Source organism: Mastomys coucha, unplaced genomic scaffold, assembly GCF_008632895.1.
Source record: "Mastomys coucha isolate ucsf_1 unplaced genomic scaffold, UCSF_Mcou_1 pScaffold6, whole genome shotgun sequence".
Classification (NCBI taxonomy): domain Eukaryota; kingdom Metazoa; phylum Chordata; class Mammalia; order Rodentia; family Muridae; genus Mastomys; species Mastomys coucha.
Genome location: NW_022196912.1, coordinates 45,730,612 through 45,745,860, shown reverse-complemented (window position 1 = coordinate 45,745,860; position 15,249 = coordinate 45,730,612). Strand labels below are relative to the sequence as shown.

Genomic DNA, 15,249 nt, shown 5'->3' with positions numbered 1-15,249 from the left:
CATTTTTTTTTTTCCTGTAGAATTTCACTGTTTTGTGTTTTCTACTATATGTTAGGAATGGATTGAGGCAAAAATGGAAGCCATAAATTTAGAATCTTGAAGCCCTCGGGGTTGGACAGAGCCTGCTATTTTAAGAGGCACAGTATCTGGAAGAAGTTGTGTCGGCAAGAGCCTTGGGCACTGAGCCTGTGCAGCAGCTGGTTAGAACAGAGGCATAAGCCAAAACAATGCCTGCCTCGGGGACATCCCTTTCAGGACCGTGGATACTTCTAAGTAAAAGAATGAAGCCTGGCTCTGCTTCTGTAGCAGAAGGGGTCCCGGTGATGTTATCAGAAAATAGAGGGTCTGTATCTGAAAATAACAACCAGCCTTGCACACCACTTTCAAGACAACAGTCTCCTATAGAAAGAATGATGCTATCCTTGCAGGAAAGTATTTAAATTGGAAAAACCTGGGAGATTTAAAACAAAAAGAAGTAAAAGCAGATATAAATTCCCACAGTGTGATCTCAAGAAAAGCAGTAATTTAGGATTAGGTACACAGTAATCACAATATCCTTATGGGAATTCTTACAAGGAGAGAGGAAGAGAGGTAGGGAGAGAGGGAGAGAACATGATCCGCACATGTACACAAATATATACACATAGGAGAAAGGCATGCAAAAAATGTCACTTGGGACAAACCACATGATCATACATACTCACATACAGTTATACCCACACCACACATCCTCTTAGGATGTTAAATGCAGCTTCAAAAGCCAACCTGATTTTAATACTTATTAAGTATCTTGAGTGACTACTTTAGCAGAAACATAACCATGGTTCTGAACTCTGTGTGCCTCTTCTCTGGCCTTATGTGGCCCATCTTGTTCAGGGTCCAATGAGTAGGGCAGGGCTGAGAACCAAGTGTGCTGCTCCAGGAGTGCCTGGAGCATCCATCCTCTGGAGCCCTCTTCTCACCACAAACACTACGTCACTTGGCTTACTCTGTAAATGTCCCCAGATTTAATATCTATGGGGCTCTGATCATAGTTTGAATAAAGCCAAAATTGCAGTCCAATTAGAAACTGGAAACTGAGGTTAACCAAGAGAGGAACTGAAGAATGTGAAGTGGGGAAGAGACTGTAGAACACTCACCACAGAAGCCAGTGGCTGCTAGGGCTGTGATGGTGGCCTCTGTGAGATGGACAGACATGGCCGGGAGTAGGCCTGTCCAGGCTGACAGCAATGTACTGCACAGATCCCATTATTAGATTCTCCAGACCTAACATCAAGACCTCTCACATCTGCAGGCTACCCTCTAGCTGCCCGAGAAGAAAGTCCACCAGTCCTTCCTGTAAGGTACAGGGTGGTGTCAGCATAACATACCATGCTTGCTATGCTTCCTGGAGGAGTGGATTGTCATCCTTGTGGGTAGGACTTACAGGGCTAACCCACACGTGCTCGGATGTAGCTGTTCTATAGGTTAAACGTTAGATATGCAATGCAAACTCACTAAAGGTTTATTCTCTTCTACCTAGTATTTTGGTTGATATAAGTTGGCAGACTAAGACTATAACGAGGCTGCAAAGTTCTTCTAGTGACATCTTCACATGAGACGTCTGTGGTGATAACTGCCATCAAGAAATGCACTGTACTCGCAGTAGGAGCAAATGTGACATTAAGTGAATGGAGTTTGGGATCATGCGCAGCTCTGTAGTTGGTATGAGCATCTTTTGTACTGAACTTCCACCAGCACTTTAGTATACATCCATTTAAGGTGGTAAAGCAGCCCTCTAGCCTTGGGCACCTCCTCAGTTCAAGAGGCAGAGTGGGTGGAGTTACCAGCCTATACAGCCAAGGCTCAAGGCTAGATGCTTTTATGATAAAAGATAAAACTCGACATTCATCTCTCGGACCATGTAACCTCTTACTAAGCGAAGCAATCACAAATAACCCCCACTCTGAGGGGCGAAGGCCATTTCCCCCGTTCTCATGCAAAGCAGCAACAATGGGGAGACAGTGAGGGCAGGGTGCCTGCAGCATATACCTTCACAACAGTCCTGCCACACCCGCAGGTCCACTCTGGGGATGTCCTCACAGCTGCTATAACCATGTGGAAACTCTGCCACCCTGAACACATCCTGCTGCACACGGGTGATGTTGTCTGAGTTGTCACAAAGGATCCTCGCCAGGGACGTCTGCTTGAGCTGAGTCAGCTGGGCGGGGGAGAACACGCCTGGGTTCTCATACCACAACCTGGACTCCAGGGATGACAAGAGTGGGGTCAGTGGGGTCAGCAGAGGGCAGGGAGAATGTCAGCCACAGGGATCCAAGGGAGAGCGTTCTTCCAACATGGAAATCATGGATTCAGTTAGCAGGAATTAAAAAAGAAAAAAAAGAAAGAAACACCAGCCACCATTGCTCAAATTCCTACCCAATAAATGAGGGAAAAACAGCAAGAAGATGGCTACTTTTCCTCAACGGACACTTTGGCCTCTTTCCCATTTCCTAAAGTAAATTAACATTGTTAAAATGAAAAAAAAAATTTTGCCAAAAGCCCCAGTCTCAGTAAGGTTGTTATGGAGCACATCTGAGTCAGAAGGCTGCCTGTGAGTGTGAGGCCAGCCTAAGCTATGCAGTGAGACCCTATCTCAAAAACCCAAACAAAACAAACAACAATGTTCTGATTCCAGGACGGCCACGGACAGTCAAAAGGCTCCTGGATTCATACCCATTCTCATTGGCTTCAGAGGCCAACGGCACCTGGGACTCGGGTGTGTTAGCCTGAAAGGATAAGGTACCAGGCAGCCTAGAGGAGGTATTAGAGCCATTTGAAGGGCAGCAAGTGGGGATGGGGTCTCACTGTCACAAGCAAGCATGGGCCCCCTCTGTCCCGAATCCACACCAACCATGTAAGACGAGATTTTTCTAGCACCCACCTATCTCCATCCCGTAGGCGTCGGAACTGTGTGCTGAGCAGGCACATGAGTGTGGGCCCCAAGCGGCTGCCAGGGACCAGGTCTTCCACCATGAGGGCTGGGAACAGATCAATGTTGAGAGTCGAGCCATACAGCCTGAAATAGACAAGGAGAAAGTTGAGTGTGCCCAGCATAGCTGCCTGGGATATCAAACCCAGCAAACAGGAAAAAGATCCCACACATCCTCCAGACTTTTACTGGACAGAGAGCTCACTGTTATTTCTTTAAATCATCTTTAATCATATTTTAAAGAATTTTCCTCCTTTGTCTTCCATGTATATGTACATATATTTATTTATAAATAATTTTAAAAGCCAAAAACATAAGAAAATTAAAACATAATTCTTTCCTGTGCTCTAGGGAGAACTACCCAATGCCAGGAGGCAACCTTTCTACCTTCACACTCATCTTCTTCCAATCTATTTGAAAAGAATAATATTAAACCCTACTATATATTGAAACGTCATTTGTCAATGGAAATGTTGGTTAATTAAATAGGGTAGATATCTAACATGAGGCTTAAACATTTTCAAAATGTCTAACAAGCATTCTCTTAAGTTCTCCATGCCCTGGGAATATGTATGTCCATACATACAGAAAAGAACCAGCCATGCCAACAGACTTTTCTTTTCTAGCCTTGTGCAATTTCCCAAGAGCTTACAAGGCAATAGGTGGTCTTGGTTTCAATTGCTGCAAGAGACTGTGCTAGAGTCTAAAATTACATCTTCCCAACCCCTACTACACCCAACCCTCCATTCCCCACCAGGCTTGGAGTGGAGCACCCTATAATCTATCGGACATGCTACTGAAAAGACATACATCTTAACAGCATGGCATACATTCACCTCATATCAAATCTACTCTCACTAAGCTGCCATCTAGCCTTTCCAAGCACAAACTGTGGTTACTGATGTTCAGGGACAAGCGCTCTTCCAGTAAAGCCTTCAAGGCCTTACTGGAAGTCACCTGCCATGGGAACATAGAGGGCTGCTGCTCTTGTTGCACAGGCACCAGATGCCAATGCCACCTCAGGACGCCTGCTCTTGCCCTCCCACCTGTAAAGGCGTAGCAGAAGGCTGAAGGATATCTGTTTTGGGTATGCCGAGGATGCTCTCCACAGCACTACACAGCTCCCTCACCTGGGGGCCTGGGGACCCCACCAGGGAGAGAAGCTCAGATTCAGCCCAAGTCTTCATCCCCAGGCTTCTCTGAGATGAAAAACTTCAACAGACTGCCAGGACAGTAGACGGCAGCTGCGTTCCCCAAGGCCTGCTGAAAATCCCGGCAGCCCTGGCTTTCGCAACTGTTCAGCTCTCCTCCTGGTCACATCTCATTTTTTCCTCTTTGTAACTGGTTCACAGAAAGAATAAATGAGTAACTCGCTCGTGTGTGTGTGTGTGTGTGTGTGTGTGTGTGTGTGTGTGTGTGGTGTGTTGGTTGTCGTCTTTGCCAGGGGTCTCTCCCATATAGCTGGTCCAGACCCACCATCTCAGCAGCAGTGGAAAGAGTATCAGAAACTGAGGAGTTCTGAAATATTTTGGCAAGCAAAGATGACTGGGAAAGCCATTCATGGCCATCTGGATGAGAACACAGGAGCCATGATGCCCATGAAGTACAGTCAGTGAGCATAAATCCCAATTAAGCATAACGGTGACAAAAAAAAAATATTGTCCCCATGGAAAACTTGCGTGCTTCCCCCGCCAGTAATCAAATACCCTTATGTAAACAAACTGGAGCACAGGGAGGCAGAGCAGCTGTCCTTCAGAAACTGCAGTAGCTCACAAGGGAGAGCCCCCCAGTAAGCCTTCAGGTCTGAACAGAACAGGAGGCAGAAGCTCTGAAGAAGCCTGGCCCTAATGAGATGACCAAATCCAGAGCAGGCCTCTGAGTGGTTGGTTATTCGTCTCCCATTCGTCTTCCCATGAAAGGTTTGCATCCATTATCCAGCTCCCAGACCGGGCTCTCCTCTTCTATGAGCAATAACCACTCATGCATGAGTCATACTATAGGTGGAGAGCCAGGCCCAGGAGGCTGCCAGTCTGAGGCCCATTTGCCACATGACTCTTACTGTCCCAGCCAGGCAAGTATAACTGCTATCTCGACAGAAAACTTCTTACAGTTTTCAAAGTCCACCTTCTGAGCACAAGAGAGGCTGGCAGACATGACGACCCCAACATTGGGCTGGCTCTGTGACATCAAGGCCAGTGGACCACAGGCTGTCCAATCTCAGCCACCACAGATTTTTCTCACCTGACTGCAAGTCACCACAGAAGCTTGAACCTAGAGTTGGTGACGTCACAGTTCACGGCCAAGGTCTCTTGACATCTACATACCTATCCAAGTGCCTCAGTTTACCAGTACCCACCTCTGCAGTTTCTCCCGGATCACAGGGCTCTTGATCTCATTCTTCAGGTCCTCAAAGGTATAAGCAGCTGACAAGTTGCAGTAGACCCTGTAGTCATGGTAGGGTGGGATGCCATGGTCCCGGCCTCGCTGGATATTGATGGCAGCCAGGTCAAGGGCCACTGTGTGTGCCATGGAGAACAGCCTCTCCGTGAGCTCTGTGTTCAGCAATTGAGAGGGAATGCGCATCTTCCCTGCCACTCCAAACAGCCCCCGGAGAAGTGGGTCGATGCCCCCCTCGTTGACAATCCGGAAGGGTGAGAAGAAGGCTTTGTGGAGGGGCACATGGCCCTGTGGGATGGGCTCAAAGTTCTCATCCAGCCGGTAGAGCAGAGGGTTGATCAGAGTGTGACCAAACCTGAAGGCTGCAGTGGCAAAGGCATTAAAGATGCCAGCATTGACACTGGGGTCGTAGCCCCGGTACTCACCAAGCATCTTCATGCCCACTTCCCCAAGGATCTTGGGTAGCCAGTGCCGGTAGGTAATGTGCTGTATCTCTGCCCCCACTATCTTGCGTGTCTCATGGTAGACAGTGTCCCCATCCCAGTGCGGGTTCAGCTTTAATAGCTCTGCTGCAATACGGTTGTGCTCCCGGAACCACAGCGTATGCATGCTGGTCAGGCCCAGCTGCTCATTGGCACGGTGGTCACCGGCCAGAAAGCATGGTATTGGGCTCTCATTCTCATCACGCATGCACTCAGTGGGTGGCCCGGTGGCAAAGGGAAGCAGGGGCTTGCCAGACCTCTGAACAATGCCTTGACGCAGCAGGCCACGGTGGCTGGCCAGGTCCCGGATGCTGCGGGCTTCGTGGTCTGTGCTGCCATACACATTGGATGCATCAATGTAGGAGGTGAGCTGGTTGATCTGCTCTCGAGGGTACACAGAGTTCATGAGCAGGGATGTCATGCCACTGCCACACACAGGGCTTGACCGCACGAAGAACATGCATCGGGCGCCACTCCTCACCCGGGGATCATTGGGGGGGATCATGACTGAGAAACAGGGAGGGTCATTGCTGCACACTGAGCTGCAATGCTGCCCATCAGAGAAGCGGGCCTGGCTCAGAGCTACCACTGTAGAGTCTAGGTCATGGTCAAGAAACTGGCCCCATTGCATCAGCATGTGTGTAAACTGCTCATCAGGGGTGATCACCTCTGTCCCGATCAGAGTGGTAGACACCAGGCGGGGCATGGGTAGTACATGCCCATTGTACTGACGCTGGGAATTAATACCCCGGGGTGTGTTGAATCCATTCTCATACACAGCCTTCAGCAGGCGCTCGAAGGCGGTCAGCGAGGCCCCCCACATCGGGTGCTGTAGATTGTTACATGTGCCATCGTGCGTCCGATACTTCTGGTGGAAGCACATGTCTGAGCAGTTGTTCACGCGACGGTGTGCAGTGCAGCCTGACAGGTTGGCGATGAGGCTCAGGTACTGCGGGGACACCAGATCATTGTAGTGGTAACCTGCAACACAGTAAGGAGGGGACAATGACGTCCACCACCAATGGTGCAGGCCACCCCGCCTTCAGCGTCTCAGCTGGTGCCTGCGGATGCTCTGGCATCTGATCGGGTGAGATCTTCCCTTCCTGCTCAGCTCACTGTTTGCTGATAGTCTTGATGTCTTTCTATCGGGTCTATAATTTTATACCACCAGCTCTAATAAAGAGATTATGCAAGAAACCCAGCACACTCAGAGGTCCAAAACTGAGGACCTTCAGCCTCACCTCATAGTGTTCCATGGAACAGGCAGAGAAGCACCTTCACACCAACCCTAGGTCCTCTCCTTATGGAACAGCTTCCCTATGCCCATCAGTGCACACTACAGTGGCTACTGTACTGAAGCACCTTTCTTCAGAGTCTATCCTATAGCCATCTTCAAGTATGAGGACACCTACAGGGGCCTAAGTCTCCTGTCATCCTCTCCTTTCCTCCTGCCATCAACCCATGAACATCAACGAGTTCATGACACTCGTCTTGCATCTCACAAAATTTATCATAAAACACAGCCACCCACCTGGCCAGCCAGGGGCAGACTCCCACTAAGTTGCCTTCCTGCTCAGGAGTCTTGGACTACCCATCAGCTACAGGAAAACCCCAGGTCTTGTTGGTCAGCAGCATGCCTCTAAGAGGTCTCTATGACCTTCCTAACGTCATCAAATCATAGCTACATAAACACCTCAGGACCCCATGCTCAGAGCTGTTTCATCAAATGCTGCCTGAAGACTTTGGTATAGCCAAGGCCTTCATCTTCCTCACTCTCTCTCCCTTACAGAGTGTTCCAGTCTTCAGACAAGCACAAATATCTGAGGACAAGCTCATGCACTGAAACTCATGTGTACATACTCACACATGGACTCTCATAAATACATACATACACATTCATAACCCTACCTGTACACTCATGAATGCCCCTATGTAAGATATGCAAGATACTTGCTGACACGTGGGCACATTCACACACGTGCACATATCCAGGTACATGAGACCAAAATCCATGTGTATTCTCTGTCTCTGTCTCTGTCTCTCTCTCTGCTGATCAGAGCCAGCACTGCATCTTTTCATTAAAGTATCTCTAGCCTATGTCTGGCTCTGGAGTCTTAGTCTAAAGGCTGTAAGAGAGCCCCTTCTTATAGAAGATGATCTGTAAAATATCTATACAAAAAACTATGACGGTTTCCAGGTTGGGAGAAGCAAGTAGCAACATCAGCTACCCCAAGATTATCCTAGGAAACTTTCCTTTCATCTCTGTCACACAAGAACTAGAACTTCCGGAAGGACAATCTGTAGGGAAAAAAGACAGCAAAGCCAAAACAGACACAGATCAATCAGCTTAGCTAATAAAGTCCTACACTGTTCAAAGTCCTGGCATGCACAAACATGTGTGTGCATAGGTGTGTGCAGGCACAGATGGGTTGTCTGAAGACTGGAACACTCTTTAGGGGAGAGATAAAACAGAAGATAAAGGCCTGGGCTCCACCAGTGTCTTCAGGCAGCATTTGATAAAACTGAGCTCTGAGCATGAGGGTCCTTGATTCTGGGGTCGTGATGTAGCTGTTTTGATGACTTCAGGAAGGTCATGGAGACCTGGCAGAGACATGCTACAGATCTATAAGGCCTAGGGTTCTCTTGGAGCTGATGGGCAGTCCAAGGCTTCTGGGTAGGGGCCCAAAGAGACACCAGGACCTATGTAAGCTCAAGAGAAAGTGGGCTCAGATACTAATGCAGGCATAGCCAGAGCCTCTTACATGATGCACATGCAGCAGAGTGTGTCTGCTACCTCGTACTCAAGTCAGAAGATGGAAGAACATGGTACTGACTTGTTCCATTCAAGTCCACCATCAAGCCATGCTGAACATGCTCCTGGATCAGCTGCAGGGTCCGCTCGAATATCTCTCCTGCCCTGGCTTGTCCCACTGTGTATGGATCCCGTGGGTACCGGAAGAGAGCGAGTAGGTCATTTGGAGAACGAGGACGGCTGGCAGGAATGAGGGAGGGAGAGGATCAATGAGATAAATCACTTGGGACAAAAATCCAGAAACTAAAAGTATACTGATATTACTAAATTTCTACCGCTACTTTCGACAACATGGTGCACTGTACCTGACTCATCCCAGGTGGAAGGCGACAGAGCAACAAACAGACAAACAAGAACCAAAGACACTGAAAACAAACCATTAATAAGTCAAGAGAGAGAGTCACAGGAATCGCATTTCAGTTAAGGTGCAGAGAGTCCGTAGCAATTGCCAACATGGAGGGATCCACTGGCCACCTCAGTAACATTTTGTTTTTGCCAAACTGTTTCTAACAAGCCACAAGAATGAGGTGAGTCTTCTAAAAATGTTTTGATTGTGAATCACAGTCCAGCGCCTATGAAGAAGGTACATCTCCTGCTAGTACTCTAACCCCAGAGAAGCCAAAGTCAGTTGATGTTGGTTATGGCTTGCACATGAAAGTTCTTAGGACTTGTATATTAAAGTTTGGGGAGGGGGGCAGGTAAAGGACCCATGCACTAGGAAACATGCATTGCACCTCACCCCCCACTTCTCCATCAAGGCCAGCACCATGGCCCTGTCCACCATACCTGTCAAACAAGTGTGTCCTTGTAGAGTTGATGGCCCTGTCAACAGTTGCGATGGCTTCAACGATAGAGGTAGCAACATATGGATCCCCATTCCGACTTACATCAGGAACTGGGAAAACATGAACACATATTACTGGGGAAAAAAGAACACTACACTCTCTTACTCATGCAGCTGTGTCTAGACACGACATCATCTAGGCATAAGCCATGCTTTCATTCAAAAGCTATTTCTGCTTGCTGAACCAATGTTCAAGTTATTTCATCATCAATTCTACTAGAAGCTGTTTTTAAACAGTATGGAAATCATATACTTCTTAATTTGAAAAGTTACATGACATCCTGTAGAAGTGGCAAAATGTTTATAACATAAAGCACAGACATGCTTATACCCAGCATGCCTGTGGGGCTGTTGCTGAGGCGCCTCAGGTCAATCTTGTGTACAGTGACATCCAGGGAAGTGCCTTCATTCCAGGTGTCTCTGTTCTTCTAAAAGGACAACCATCCCCAATGCTGGACTCAGCTACTTCATTTCCCCTCCACTGCCAGTCTCTTTCTCCAGTTAGCACAGTCACCACCATAGCATCATTATTAGGGCACTCTCTCTCTGTCTCTGTCTCTCTGTCTCTCTCTCTCTGTGTCTCTCTGTCTCTGTCTCTCTGTCTCTCTCTGTGTGTGTCTCTCTGTCTCTCTCTGCCTCTGTCTCTCTCTCCCCGTTCTTCTCCTTCTCTTTCTCTCTCTCTCTCACACTCACACATGTACGTATACACCCCCATAAACAACACCCAGACAGCCTGCATATACCACACTATGCATCATACACATACCACAGGATACAGAAAAATATACATGTTATATAACACACATCACACTGAAATATTACACCATCACAGCACTTAGAACAGCACTGAACATGCCTATGCCATAATACACACCACACAGATAAGCACACAATACATAGCAAATAACACAAGAAACTTTGTTTCTATCAGTTTCATACTTTGATTCTTTTATTGACACAATGTCTTAGTATCTACATATCTAGATATAGATTTATATCTATATCTATATATTTATCTATATCTATGTTTATCTCTATCTCTATGCCAGACCTCCATCTGTCTGTCTGTCTATCTATCTATCTATCTCACCTCATATAAAGTAATCAGTAGTGAGACTTTGCCAAGGAAAAATAACCATAACCAATCTTTTACCCTCAGCCACTAAAACAGCTCATCTTAGGCCAATGGTCACTTCTCCTTCATATCCTCATAAGCCTGGACACAGCTAAAGAGACCTTACTGAAATGGTCCTTCACTTGGTTGCTGGGGTGGACTTGCTACCCCTGGCACAGGCAAGGCAGTGTTGGGATAGACTGCCCTGCTCAGGCAGATCTCCATTCCTTGGGATCTCCTAGGATGCACCTGCTTCCTTCAGTCTCTGGAGCATTTGCTCATACTGTATCTTGTTTGCTCACACTCATCATCGTTCTTCTTGTTCTTCTTCCCTACTCTGACTCTTTGTCTCCCCATGTTGATTGACAGGTAGAGACTCTAGTTCATACAATCCTTGCCTCTGACCCCATCTCCTTACTGGTCATTTAGAGAGTATCTTTTGGTTGACTTTTCCTTTTCTAGCCTGTTTGATGGCTGAACACCCCAGGGCAGAATGGCCAGTTGAGTTCTGAAGACAGGCCTTCTGGGTGACCTCATCTAGTCCCAGAGTATTAATATTCTCAGCCCTGACTCCTCCCTAAACTCTAGACCCAGACCTCCCTCATCAGCTTCTTCTCCTTGCTGTGTCTGAGCTGAGTTCCTGTTTCTCTTCTTCTTCAAAGCTGAACAAGACAGAGAGAAGAATGCAGGTATGGGAAGATACAGAGATGGAGTCATGACATGCTGGCTACTCACTACCCCAGGAAAGGGCAGTCCATGTGCATGAGTAACGCCCCAAGCTGTACATCACTATATCCAACTGGGAGGCACATGATGCCTACAGGGATCATTATAAACTAAACTGTTGGGCATGAAAAGAGCTGCTAAAGACTGCAAAAAAGTACAGTAAGGGGAAGGCACCCCAAGGGAAGCCCAGCCGTGGGCCAAGTTAGGGCCAAACATTTTGTTCTCTATTCTCACTTGATTTCTGGTACTGTGACAAATATCCTAGTAAAAAGCAACTTAGGGAAAGAAGAATATATTTTGCTTACAATTTCAGGCTACAGTCCACTATTGGGGAAGTCAGGCAAGAACTTAAAAGTATCAAATCAATCAAAAGCAGAGAGAAAAACAAACAAATCCTTTCCCCCCTAATGTGGTTCAAGGCCCCTGTTCAGGGAATGGTGCTGCCCACAGTGGGCTTCACCTTTTTACTTTAATGAACAGTCAAGACAATTACCCACACATGTGTCCACAAGCCAACTATCTAATTTCTAAATAAACTTTTCCTAGGTGATTCTCAATTGTGTCACATTGACAGTTCAAAGTCACCAGCACATACCCTAAATGGTGATGCTCACAGGAGAGAAAAGGGGCCTGATACTCTATCACCCAAACCCCCCTAAGACAATGCCTTGTGCTTGGCATATACACCTTACCATTCACACTGAGGACCATGCTCACTGAAGCATATCCAATTGTGTTCCGAGCTACACACTCATAGCGACCTGCGTCAGCAGTACCAACATCATTGATAGTCAAGAATCCTTCGGGGCTGATGTGAAATTTTCCACTTTCTGTTACCTGAACACCATCCTGGAGCAAAATAATAAAAATGAGACTGCAATAAGAACGGAAGTTGCTTTTCTGGGAGACAGGAAGGTTGATCAACTGTTAAGACTCAGGTGGAAAATTCTCTGAAGCTATGTTTACATCTGTCTCAATCTTTCCAGGGAAGAAAACTTACTACTGCTCTCCCAGGTCAAACTCCCACCATGCAATAAGCTCTTCCACACACCTGTCCTTTGCTGAGAAGAGAGCTTTGTGCAACAGATGAGTTCCACTATACTGGGAGCATCTGTACTAACTACTAGAGGCCCAGAGCTATGGTAGAAAGGGCTTAGGAATCTAGGAATGCCCTGAGAGAGTGACTCAAAGACAGAACTGATAGCCCATGTACCAACCACAGCTGCATCACTCTGGAGACGATAAGGGGGCAGTGAGGGAGCTGGAGGATAACTAATAACTGGTACTCGGTGAGGACTGTAGTGAGGTCTCTATATGTCCCAGCAAGCTCCTCTGTATACAGTGTGTGAATTCAGCCTGACAGTGGGCTAAACATAAAGAACAAAGAAAAATAACAATGACGTAGCAATAATTCAACTCCACTTCTTGAAGCTGTAGACCTATAAAGGACTTTCTTTGCTTCAGATGCTGGAGATTATGTTTTGTTTTTATTATTTTTATTATTAAGTCTTCCTTCAGCCATGTGGTGGTGGCGCACGCCTTTAATCCTAGCATTTGGGAGGCAGAGGCAGGCTGATCTCTGAGTACAAGGCCATATTGATCTATAGAGAGAGTACCAGGACAGCCAGGGATACATGGAGAAATCTTGTCTAGAAAAACCAACTGATAGATGGATGGATGGATGGATGGATGGATAGATAGATGGGCAGATGGATAGAAATAAAGAAAGGAAGAAAGAAAGAAAGAAAGAAAGAAAGAAAGAAAGAGAAAGAGGGAAGAAGGAAGGAAGGAAAAAAGGAATGAAGAAGGAAGGAGGAAGGAAGGAAAGAAGGAAGAAGGAAGGAAAGACAAAAGAAAGAAAGGAAGGAAAGGAAGGGAAGGAAGGAAGGAAGGAGGGAGGGAGGGAGGAAAAGAGGAAGGAAGAAAAGGAAGAAGGAAAGAAAGAAAGGAAGAAAGAGAAAGAAAGAAAGAAAGAAAGGAAGGAAGGAGGAAGGAAAGAAGGAAAGGAAGGAAGAAAGAAAGAGAAAGAAAGAAAGAAAGAAAGAAAGAAAGAAAGAAAGAAAGGAAGGAAGGAAGGAAAGAAGAAAGAAAGAGAGAGGAAGAAAGAAAGAAAGAAAGAAAGAAAGAAAGGAAGGAAGAAAGAAAGGAAGGAAGAAAGATAGAAAGAAATTGGCAGACCTCCTTCAGGGTACTTTAAATACACACTGCATCACAGAGAGCCTGGGTGAGGTACCAGCTCTTACCTTGTTCCAGGTGATGGCTGGCTCCGGTTCCCCCTGAGAGCTACAAGGCAGCTGCACGTTGGTGCCCACCTCTACAGTCATGTCACTGGGAATGCTGGCAAATACTGGGGTGACTACAAGGCAAGTGTGAGAACGAGGTAGGAACCTGATTCATATCACGAAGCTTCAGAAGAGCAGAGCCCATACTCAGGCCAACCCAGAGGCCTGCAACTGAACTGGACTCAGGTCTTATTGGCTAAGATGAAAAGCTCTGGGGCTTTGCAAGAAAGCCAGGCTGCCTGTGCTCCCTAACCCACACCCATGACCAGCAGGCAGCAGCTTGCAGTGTGGTGTGGCCTACTGATGAAACAATGCCCTGATGTTCAAGATTCATTAGATGGGAGAGGGAGCTTAACAGGCACGGTCATTGGATCCCACCATGGGGAACTGGACCTGAGCACATTGGGTTTGCCAAGCAAGCACAGGAAGGGAAGCCCACAAAACCCACAGCAGATATTATGGGTCTAAGAGACAAAACAAGGTTCATGGTAGCCTCAGTGGCCTCAGGCTACAGTCACCTATTATCCCACTTCCTTCCTTCCTTCCTTCCTTCCTTCCTTCCTTCCTTCCTTCCTTCCTTCCTTCCTTCCTTCCTATGCTCACTAACAAAGCCAGCCTCATGAGGCCAGCATGTCATGAATAAATGTTTTCATAACAAGGGAAGAGATTTAAGTGTCTATTTGAATCCCTCATGAACAGAGCCAAGGTTCTAAACAAAACACAGAGACCAGAAGAGCTAGAACTACAATGTTAATGCTGATGTCATCTGTAGGAAGTCTGTCATGGATGATAGGCATGCACAGATCCACAAGTCAATAGCACCTACCTCGGGGCTGTACAGTCAGGTGGGCCACAACCTTCTGGGAGCCAATGATGTTGACAGCCTGGCACTCATACTGGCCCTGGTCATGCAGGGCCACGCCAGAAATCCTGAGTGTTCCTGAGGACAGCACCAGGTGCCGCCTGTCCACTGAGAGCTGGCTCCCTACAAAGTGGGGTAAGACATCAGGCAACCTGGACACAGAGGCTTTCAGGGTTAGGCTAGGAGATAGGAGACAGAGAATGTTATCTTTAAAGATGGCAGTGTCACTGAGCTGAACTACGTGGATCAGATACCCACTAACCTCTCCTTCTCCAGTAAGTAGGCCCTTATTTAACACTGGGCTGTGACAGTGACTGGCCATCCATAAAGGAGAAGTCAAATGACAACCCCGAGGAGTATTGTAGAAAGGAACAGAGAACAGAGAGGCAAAAGTCAAAATTGGGAGTGAGGACCAGACAAGGACTCAGGGTGCATGTAAGGTAGGGCTCACCCCCAGCTACACCTAAGGAAACAGACTGCAAGGGGACCTGAGCCCAGACTGCAGAGAAGGCAAGCCCATTAGAGGAGAAGGAGACTCGCACATGGTTTTGTGGACAAGCCTTTCCACCAAGTGGCCTCCCTAGCCAAGCATTAGGGGGCCCGGCTAGCCACAAACTACCTCAGTCTATTCCTCAGGAGCCTCGAGCAGCACTTCTCAGAGGGAGGGTTTTTGGCTTTTTGGTTGAAGAAAAAAAATGGCAGGTCACCTCTGGGGTCCCTGCCTAGGCTGCAGGGCAGGAATACTGGAGACCTACAGAG

At 47.2% G+C, this 15,249-nt stretch overlaps 1 protein-coding gene across 2 annotated transcripts in view; it reads right to left on the bottom strand.

The window, feature by feature from the left end:
- Nucleotides 1-15,249, bottom strand: part of Pxdn (peroxidasin) — an 80,337-nt gene that overhangs the window by 8,442 nt on the left and 56,646 nt on the right. For both annotated transcript variants that reach the window (XM_031357808.1, XM_031357809.1), the window contains 8 exons: nt 14,455-14,613; nt 13,590-13,702; nt 12,039-12,195; nt 9,449-9,557; nt 8,685-8,842; nt 5,328-6,831; nt 2,924-3,058; nt 2,032-2,240 (listed from right to left, as the gene is read on the bottom strand). In XM_031357808.1, the coding sequence (XP_031213668.1) occupies nt 2,032-2,240; nt 2,924-3,058; nt 5,328-6,831; nt 8,685-8,842; nt 9,449-9,557; nt 12,039-12,195; nt 13,590-13,702; nt 14,455-14,613 (2,544 nt within the window). The remainder of the gene's footprint in view (nt 1-2,031; nt 2,241-2,923; nt 3,059-5,327; nt 6,832-8,684; nt 8,843-9,448; nt 9,558-12,038; nt 12,196-13,589; nt 13,703-14,454; nt 14,614-15,249) is intronic.